Consider the following 11352-nt stretch of genomic DNA (forward strand, 5'->3'; position numbering starts at 1 on the left):
GTGTACAAAAACATATTGACACTTTATGTTTGTGGCATAACATCTTGGCCTCTGGTTAATTGTTTTCTGTTTAGTATTAAAGTTATATTAGGATTCATTTTGTTACATCTTGTGATCAATTTTATTTGGCAATCGCCAATGGCCGTCAGCAGGGTTAAAAACATCAGTTGTTCGACCTGTTAGTCAAATGCGTTTTGTTTAAATATGCTTTTTCACTTCTTAAGTCTTTTGGAAAATGTTGTTTGTGCTGTATTTAGACCCTTCTAAACGAATTTTTTTTTTACATGCACACGTTTAAAAATTGCGGTTTTTATCCAACGCGGTCATAGGTTTGAACGTAGTTTTCAATTTAGACTTGTTATTATTTTTTCGTTTTGGCTTGTATCATATTTTCCCTCTGGTTTATATGATCCGTTCATCCTATCGACCCTTACAGTTAAAGAGTCTATCTAAAAATGAGGGTAAAATATATATGGCCTTCCAAATACCGTTTCTATTCCTTACATCACTGAAGAGACAATTATTGTCGAAATCCGGATCTGGTGTACAAAAACATATTGACACCTTATGTTTGTGGCATAACATCTTCGCCTCTAGTTAGTTGTTTTCTGTATAGTATTAAAGTTATATTAAGATCCATTTTGTTACATCTTGTGATCAATTTTATTTAGCAATCGTCAATGGCAGCCAGCAGGGTTAAAGAACATCAGTTGTTCGACCTGTTAGTTAAATGCGTTTTGTTTAAATATACTTTTTAATTTTTTTGGTCTTTTTGAAAATGTTGTTTGTGCTGTATTTAGACCCTTCTACAACGAAATTTGGTTTACATGCACACGTATAAAAATTGCGGTTTTTATCCAACGCAATCATAGGTTTGAACGTAGTTTTCAATTTAGACTTGTTTTTATCTTTTTTTTGTTTTGGCTTGTATCATATTTTCCCTCCTGTTTAAATGATCCGTTCATTCTATTGACCCTTGAAATTCAAGATTCTATCTAAAAATGAGGGTAAATTATATATGGCCTTCCAAATACCGTTTTGATCTCTTAAATCACTGAAGAGACATTTATTGTCGAAATCCGGATCTGGTGTACAAAAACATATTGACACCTTATGTTTGTGGCATAACATCTTGGCCTCTAGTTAATTGTTTTCTGTTTAGTATTAAAGTTATATTAAGATCCATTTTGTTACATCTTGTGATCAATTTTATTTAGCAATCGTCAATGGCAGCCAGCAGGGTTAAAGAACATCAGTTGTTCGACCTGTTAGTTAAATGCGTTTTGTTTAAATATACTTTTTAATTTTTTTGGTCTTTTGGAAAATGTTGTTTGCGCTGTATTTAGACCCTTCTACAACGAAATTTGGTTTACATGCACACGTATAAAAATTGCGGTTTTTATCCAACGCAATCATAGGTTTGAACGTTGTTTTCAATTTAGACTTGTTTATATTTTTTCGTTTTGGCTTGTATCATATTTTCCCTCCGGTTTATATGATCCGTTCATCCTTTCGACCCTCAAAATTCAAGAGTCTATCTAAAATGAGGGTAAATTATATATGGCCTTCTAAATACTGTTTCGATTCCTAACATCACTGAACAGACAATTATTGTCGAAATCCGGATCTGGTGTATATAAAAACATATTGATGGCCTCTTGTGAATTGTTTTCTGTTTAGTATTAAAGTTATATTAGGATTCATTTTGTTACATCTTGTGATCAATTTTATTTGGCAATCGCCAATGGCAGTCAGGAGGGTTAAAGAACATCAGTTGTTCGACCTGTTAGTCAAATGCGTTTTGTTTAAATATACTTTTTCACTTTTTTGGTCTTTTGGAAAATGTTGTTTGTGCTGTATTTAGACCCTTCTACAACGAAATTTGTTTTACATGCACACGTATAAAAATTGCGGTTTTTATCCATTGCGATCATAGGTTTGAACGTAGTTTTCAATTGAGACTTGTTTATATTTTTTCGTTTTGGCTTGTATCATATTTTCCCCCCAGTTTATATGATCCGTTCATTCTATTGACCCTTGACATTCAAGATTCTATCTTAAAATGAGGGTAAATTATATATGGCATTCCAAATACCGTTTCGATCCCTTATATTACTGAAGAGACATTTATTGTCGAAATTCGGATCTGGTGTACAAAAACATATTGACACCTTATGTTTGTGGCATAACATCTTGGCCTCTAGTTAATTGTTTTCTGTTTAGTATTAAAGTTATATTAAGATCCATTTTGTTACATCTTGTGATCAATTTAATTTAGCAATCTTCAATGGCAGCCAGCAGGGTTAAAGAACATCAGTTGTTCGACCTATTAGTTAAATGCGTTTTGTTTAAATATACTTTTTCCCTTTTTTGGTCTTTTGGAAAATGTTGTTTGTGCTGTATTTATACCCTTCTAAAACGAAATTTGTTTTACATGCACACGTATAAAAATTGCGGTTTTTATCCACCGCAATCATAGGTTTGAACGTAGTTTTCAATTTAGACTTGTTTATATTTTTTCGTTTTGGCTTGTATCATATTTTCCCTCCGGTTTATATGATCCGTTCATCCTATCGACCCTCAAAATTCAAGAGTCTATCTAAAATGAGGGTAAATTATATATGGCCTTCTAAATACCGTTTCGATTCCTAACATCACTGAACAGACAATTATTGTCGAAATCCGGATCTGGTGTATATAAAAACATATTGATGGCCTCTTGTGAATTGTTTTCTGTTTAGTATTAAAGTTATATTAAGATCCAATTTGTTACATCTTGTGATCAATTTAATTTAGCAATCGTCAATGGCAGCCAGCAGGGTTAAAGAACATCAGTTGTTCGACCTATTAGTTAAATGCGTTTTGTTTAAATATACTTTTTCACTTTTTTGGTCTTTTGGAAAATGTTGTTTGTGCTGTATTTATACCCTTCTAAAACGAAATTTGTTTTACATGCACACGTATAAAAATTGCGGTTTTTATCCAACGCGGTCATAGGTTTGAACGAGTTTTCAATTTAGACTTGTTTTTATTTTTTCGTTTGGGCTTGTATCATATTTTCCCTCTGGTTTATATGATCCGTTCATCCTATCGACCCTTACAATTAAAGAGTCTATCTAAAAATGAGGGTAAATTATATATGGCCTTCCTAATACCGTTTCGATTCCTAACATCACTGAAGAGACAATCATTGTCGAAATCCGGATCTGGTGTATATAAAAACATATTGACACTTTATGTTTGTGGCATAACATCTTGGCCTCTGGTTAATTGTTTTCTGTATAGTATTAAAGTTATATTAAGATCCATTTTGTTACATCTTGTGATCAATTTTATTTAGCAATCGTCAATGGCAGCCAGCAGGGTTAAAGAACATCAGTTGTTCGACCTGTTAGTTAAATGCGTTTTGTTTAAATATACTTTTTCCCTTTTTTGGTCTTTTGGAAAATGTTGTTTGTGCTGTATTAATACCCTTCTACAACGAATTTTTTTTTACATGCACACGTATAAAAATTGCGGTTTTTATCCAACGCGATCATAGGTTTGAACGTAGTTTTCAATTTAGACTTGTTTATATTTTTTCGTTTTGGCTTGTATCATATTTTCCCTCCGGTTTATATGATCCGTTCATTCTATTGACCCTTAAAACTCAAGATTCTATCTAAAAATGAGGGTAAATTATACATGGCCTTCCAAATACCGTTTCGATCCCTAATATCACTGAAGAGACATTTATTGTCGAAATCCGGATCTGGTGTACAAAAACATATTGACACCTTATGTTTGTGGCATAACATCTTGGCCTCTAGTTAATTGTTTTCTGTTTAGTATTAAAGTTATATTAAGATCCATTTTGTTACATCTTGTGATCAATTTTATTTAGCAATCGTCAATGGCAGCCAGCAGGGTTAAAGAACATCAGTTGTTCGACCTGTTAGTTAAATGCGTTTTGTTTAAATATACTTTTTCCCGTTTTTGGTCTTTTGGAAAATGTTGTTTGTGCTGTATTAATACCCTTCTACAACGAATTTTTTTTTACATGCACACGTATAAAAATTGCGATTTTTATCCAACGCGATCATAGGTTTGAACGTAGTTTACAATTTAGACTTGTTTATATTTTTTCGTTTTGGCTTGTATCATATTTTCCCTCCGGTTTATATGATCCGTTCATTCTATTGACCCTTAAAACTCAAGATTCTATCTAAAAATGAGGGTAAATTATACATGGCCTTCCAAATACCGTTTCGATCCCTAATATCACTGAAGAGACATTTATTGTCGAAATCCGGATCTGGTGTACAAAAACATATTGACACCTTATGTTTGTGGCATAACATCTTGGCCTCTAGTTTATTGTTTTCTGTTTAGTATTAAAGTTATATTAAGATCCATTTTGTTACATCTTGTGATCAATTTTATTTGGCAATCGCCAAAAACAGTCAGCAGGGTTAAAGAACATTAGTTGTTAGTCAAATGTGTTTTGTTTAAATATACTTTTTTACTTTTTTGGTCTTTCAGAAAATGTTGTTTGTGCTGTATTTAGACCCTTCTACAACGAAATTGGTTTTACATGCACACGTATAAAAATTTCGGTTTGTATCCAACGCAATCATAGTTTTGAACGTAGTTTTCAATTTAGACTTGTTTATATATATATACATATGTTTGTTTTGTTAACGCTTTGTTGTCAATATAATGGAATGTGATACGACTATCATACAAGTGAATGGTAGCTAGCTATAAAGCCAAGTTCAATCCATTATTTTCTACATCAGAAAATGTCTGTTCCAAGTCTAGAATATTGTTATTCATCCGTTTGATGCATGTATAGAAGCTTTTGATTTTGTCATTTGATGAGTGAATTTCCGTTTTGAATTTTCCTCTGAGTTCCTTTTTTTTGTGGTTTTACTTTTTTGAATCATATTCCTAGAGGGATGTTTGCACTTATCATATTCATATTTTCTTGCAAACGGTTTAATCGTGTTAATCGTATACGATTTTATGAACACAAACACAAAAAACATCTTTGTTTCAAATAAAGAAATACTTGACTGTAAAGTGTTATCCTGTCCAGTACTATAGAAAAAAATTCAAATAACATTTCATTGCATATAAGAAAATAACAATCACATGAAGTTAACCAATCAAATGTCCCCTCTTATTTAACTGTGTACATGATTAAGTAACCAGGTCAGCTCAAGTTTCCAAAATATATAATAAAAACCCCAGATAAACAAAATAATGGTGGTCTGGAATACTCGAGACAAAAGTTTATGACACATAAAATGTTTTACTGCAATAAAATGTAGGATTAATTACATTAAACTGTCAAATTCACCGAAATATTTTTTTCGACCTATTTTTGATGTGACGTTTGCTTCATATTTTGATCTTTTAGTCAATATTAGTATAGTCGGGTGACTTCGATACCTGAATCTTTTCGAAAAGTGATCCATTACATTTCCATTTATTTGTCCTACCCATTGCTTACCAATCACTTCGAATGGCGTTCACATATGAGCTGTGTTGGATAGACATTGACCTTATGCAGGTGCACGTATAAATGTATTAATTGTTATTTTTAATATTCAAATACGATGTAAAAGATGAATATTATTAGTTACATAGTGTGCTAGTGTCCTAATACGGTATATATGAGGTCAGTTAATTCCAAATGAAATATACACAATCACCACGCGGACGCTTTTATAACCAATCATATTCCTAGAAATGTATAGGAGGTAAGATAAGGGTTTGTCAATAAAGGTTTGCCTGATTTCGCAAAAATGTTAACGTTAATTTGCAAAAATGGTTGCGTTATTTATCAAATGTTTCGTTGTTTTGAAAATGTTTGCGTGATTCCGCAATAATGTTTGTGTTATTTAGCAAAAATGCTTTCGTTATATAGCAAAAATGTTTGCGTTATTTAGCAAAAATGTTTGCGATATTTAGCAAATGATTTGCGTTAAAACGCAAACATAGGGAGAAATATTAAAAAAATGTTTTTCTCTTGATCTGTTATCCTCCCGAATATAACATATGCATGAATGGGGATTCGCTTGACGGGTGTTGCGTGCATAGTAGGATACGCAAAACCCTGTCAATCAACCAGATCTATTTCGTTTTGAAATGCGTTAAATTTTTCTTAGTTTTTGTTTGTTTACTTTTGTTTATCTTTTCAGGCGATTTTCGAGATTTCATAATTGATAATCAACTGTTGCTTTAATTTACAATTAATGAGATTCATGACGCTATGTACCTATTTTGTATAAATTAAACACAGTATGTGTGGTAAAATCAGAAATATAAATATAAAGAAAAAAACCTTTTATACACGATTTTCAAATACATCATTGAAAAGATTTTATTTTATAGATTACATATCGTGGAGTGAAAACAGTTTGAAAGAAAGATACTTGTATGGACACTTAGTGCGAATAGTCGGAACTGAAAGAGATATACGCAAAAGACAACAATTATTTATCATTAAAGATATGACAAATAATTCAGATGAGTCATTTATCACAAGAATATCGAGTGGAAGTTTAGCAGAAGGAATCGATTTGCCAGGAAGTGACGCAGATTTGATGTGTATCCTCAAAGACGAAGAAGTAATACGGGATGTAAGGCATATGAAACACCCAGAACATAGTAAAACATTTCTGATGGAAACTGATGCTGATCATCCTGGATTTACCAGACTCCGATTACTGACAGAAGGGGATATGGAAAATGACTTCAAACCGTATGAATACTTTAAAAACACTAGAAAAGATGTATATTTATCAGTGAATTTTTGTGATATTAAAAAAATTGTGCCAGAGAAGGAGCTATTTCAACACGGCCCGTGTTTGTCAGATCGAGGTCAGAACGTTGATATTGCAGTCTGCTTTAGAAGTAAATATTTACCGCACAATGCAATACCATGGGTATCGCGAAATCGACAGCAATGGCCACCTAATTCTGCCATTGACAAGATAAAAAAATACGGATGTCTGTTAGTACCTATTGGACCAAGACTTGTGTCAGATTGTAATGATTTATGGAGACTATCTTTCTCTGTGGCAGAAAAACAACTTGTGCATTCGTTTAATTTTACTCAACTTATATGTTACTGTCTTCTCAAACTAACATTAAAGCATATCGTTAACAAAAACAAACATGTTGAAGGTTTGTTGTGTTCTTACTTTCTGAAGACAGCTTTGTTCTGGGTTTCAGAGGAATTGGACATTGAAACGTTAAAATTATCGAAGTTATTTGTTTGTTTTTTTCACTGCCTAGATAAATTAATATCATGGGTAAAGAAGTGTTACTGTCCAAACTATTTCATACCTGAGCACAACATGTTCTTTGGAAAGATCGATCTAGATAACAATAAAATACTTATAAATGTATTGGATGGTATCAAATACGATGGAATTGATGGATTGATAAACAATTTATGTCCGCACAACACTGAAACGTTTCCTTTATTGGTAACAAATAGTAAATATTTGTCCATCAGGTTAGACTTTCTCTTTTATAGAATAAATGCGCTGTATTTTATGAACGACATATCACGATGTTTGAAGTCACTGATGTTTACCGAATCGTTAATTAAGACCAAACATTCTACATTTATTATTGATGTATTTAAATATTATAATGCTAGAATTAATCAAAATATCGCACAATTACTACCACCACCAACAACAAATACTGAAACTTACAAAATACACAGACGTTATCACCGACATTTACAAGATGGTATCAAAACAGATGCTGTATCCGGTTGGTTGTTATACGCGTCGTTTTATTATGTAACAGGACAATACAATGTTACACTAAAACTGACAGATTATGTTCTTTCAAGATGTTCAGCTGCTGTGATAATAACTCGCTTTGCAAACTACAGTGAAGTCGATATGAATAACTACGGAAAGCTTGTACATTCTACAATGACACTAAATGACAAGATGAGAATGACAACTGTAAGTAATGTTATGTACGCAAAGCAATCATCATTAATACCAATGGAACTTGAGCTTGAGGTGGAAGTCCGCAGCATGGATATACCGCCTACTGTGATGTCTAACTGTCTTAGATTTCTATGCTATCATCATATTGGTGATATATCCAACAGACAACAGGCTTTACGTGATTTGTACTTAACAGTATTGTTACGGAATTTTATTCATTCAAGTACGTTATCTAATTCAGTAACAATACTTGGAGTTTGCTATGAGATATCCGGTGATAAGGATACAGCCTATCAATATTACGAGGAAGCTTTACAATGTAATGGTCGTATATGCTCATCAGCAGAAGCGAGAAAATCCAAACTTCTAGAAATATAATGTTATAGTTTGTCATTTTCAACAGTATTTGGAACTTGTTATATATTATTAGTCAGTAAGGATACTGGTAATTCTACATGTAGATAATATGTTTATTCTGATTCATGTACGGTTCCGACTGATACGATGGGTACTGGTAATCCTAGATAAAACGCTTATCCTGATTCATATACGGTTTTAACTGATACGTGGATTTAAGGCATTTTCATGAGCACTTTGCATGCTCTGCACTCATCAGTTTTACTAAATGTTGTATAACTGAAGGTAGTAAATACATGTAAAAACATACATTTATAGCGAAGTGTACGTTAATAACTACCTTATAGAACATTTTTGTATATTTTATATGTGGATTCCGCTTGTAAAATGACATCTGAAAATGAAGTAAAAAAGGGAGTAACCGTTTTTGTTTTCCAGATACAAGCTGATGAAATCAAAACCATGATACGCCAGAATGACAAAGGATATATTAAGGTAGTACCCAACACTTTAACTAAAATAAATTGCTCGTTTAATTTTCCTAAAATTTTGACCTTTTGACAAAAATATAAGAATTTCAAAAAATTTGAACCAACCGTTTTACAAATGTACCAGTAAAATTACACTGCTTATATAGCAGTTTGACAAACACTTATTTTGATCATTGAGAAGCTTAATATTCTTTTAACAACACAACGTAATTAAAACGTTTAGCTGATTTTACAGATTTATCTTCCTGTAGTGTTAGTTACCATCTTAAGAAAATCATAAAAAGGTTATATTAGGAAAATCATTATAAAGGCTGATATTTTTACTTTATCATGATTTTCTTATTTTTTGGTCCACAGAACTTATTTAAAAAAGTTAATGCAATTCACAAATAAACAACAAATTCATTCAATTTGGTGCAAATAAAGTCTTTTGCAACCGTGCTAGCTTTCCAGCTATATCCCCTGAAAATTTGATCATAAGCAGAAAACTCTAAAATATTCGGCGACGTCATTAATATATTTGTAATGTCACCATTTCCACTCTATAACGCTGTTATACCGTATAGTATCGTAACACAGTAAGTGTGTGTTACACATGTTCTTGAGTATTACAAATGTTAAAGTGTAATCGATTGATACGGAAATAAACCGACCAATTTGTAAGGGTATTTCTGCTGCCTACAAAAAGGTTAGAAAATACTTATACTGCAAGTGAAAGAAAGTAACTGTATAGACTTAAAGTCCATCTTTTATATACTTAGTATTGTGTTCAACATCCCTTTGAAACATGTGTATTGGTTTAAAAATTATGGATCAAATATTAAGTTTGAATTGTCTAGAGTAGCACGGCGTTGGCAGAAGGCATAACTAAGGAATAATTAAGGCATATATCTGACAACGCCGTGCTACATTGGACATGTCTAAAAATTCGGTTATGATATTTGGATCGCGTATGCATGTATTTTTGAGAATTGTTTTTTGTGTCTTTGTATTTTAAAAAAGTAAAAACATTATTGTGCATCTCTGTGTCATCACTACTCCTAACGCTATTCAATATATTGCGTAAAAAACCAATTATGTGTGTCAAGTTCGTAAACGTAGATATTATACAACTATGCCATTTTATTTAAAAGATTCACGTCTCAATCGCCTTCCCCTTTCTTAAACTACATGACAGACATGATATAATGTTTGCTCTGAGAATGTTCGTGGGAGTTTCGGTAACAAAGAAATGATTTCTTGACCATTATTTGTTAAATATCCACGTGTACGATCCCAAAACATAAGATATATTAATATGCATATTTTCTTGAGATTGTGTATGATTATAATAAGGTAAAATAAGATCCGAAATATGAATTTTAGAAGAATGAAAAAGATCGGAGTTTTTCCGTTGCACAGCATTGACTGTGTTATGACTAAACATTGTGTATATTCTAAAGCTCTATCCGTATTGTAAATATTCAAAAGCCTTGTGTATAGTATCCGAGGAAAACTCAAATCGGAAAATCTGTAATGAAATGGTATACATGTAAATGGTACCAACAACAAGGTAGAAATAGAAAGGACAAGTTCGTTTAAAAAAAAAAAAAGGTAGATATACTAACCGTTGTAATTTTTGTTAATAAAAGCCCAAAACTTTAGTTTGATGAAACGCCAGAGTAAGTTGGTAAGCTTACACAGCTTCTGTTTATTGAGGACCACTTGGAACATTCATATTTTTTTTATTCTTTTTTTTAATGGGTACATGCCTTGGTAAGTTAACAGAATCGGTTTCAATAGGAAAAGTCCGGTAATTTGTAGGTAATTATTTGGAAAGGTTATATGTCAGTCAAACTAATTCCTTATATACACATGGAAAAAAGTATTGTAACACCAAATTGAAATTGAAATTAAAAAAACACTCTTTATTTTTTTGTTATGTAATTTGGTAAAAAAGAACTAGTTAAACATTATTTATGTATCACCTGAGTTTAATCAATAAATATCGACTCGATAAGTTTTTATCTGCACATGCAGCTACTGTACCCGTAAACAGCAAAACAGATGTTTTATCCTCATTGTTTTCAACACTTTAAATAACCAATTTTTTAAAGTAATGTGATTGACACCTTGTAATGGGTCCTTGACAACTATTAACTGCAGCAAGATGGCAGATTTTCAGCATAAGAGAAGCAGGGATGTCGCTGTAACAACTGCACGTATTGTTGGTTATCACCATTCCACTATAAGTCGTTTTGAGAATAAAAATCAGGCAATAAACGCTGTTAAAGACCTTCCGAGATAATGAAGACCCCCTATACCATTTGCTAGGGAAAATCAAGCATAATGAAGGTTGGTCAGAAGGAAACCCATTGCATACAAGACAATCATAAAAAGAGAGTGGTGGTCATACAGGAGCCTTTTAACAAGAACTGTTCGAGATCGACTCATCGCTACTGGTTATTGTGCGATAAGACCATTTCGGAGACCTTTGCTTACTAACAGACACAGAATTTTCCGTATCCAATGTAGTGCAGAGCTCGCCAAAGTTGGAAAATAGC

The 11352-nt window shown here is 32.3% G+C and overlaps 1 protein-coding gene across 1 annotated transcript; it reads left to right on the top strand.

Annotated features, from left to right (window-relative positions):
* Window positions 1-6497: 6497 nt before the first annotated feature.
* Window positions 6498-8339, top strand: LOC139497496 (uncharacterized). Its single transcript, XM_071285724.1, has one exon. It carries the CDS (start codon window positions 6498-6500, stop codon window positions 8337-8339), a length of 1842 nt encoding a protein of 613 aa, XP_071141825.1.
* Window positions 8340-11352: the final 3013 nt, after the last annotated feature.

Source organism: Mytilus edulis, chromosome 12 (genome assembly GCF_963676685.1).
Source record: "Mytilus edulis chromosome 12, xbMytEdul2.2, whole genome shotgun sequence".
NCBI lineage: Eukaryota > Metazoa > Mollusca > Bivalvia > Mytilida > Mytilidae > Mytilus > Mytilus edulis.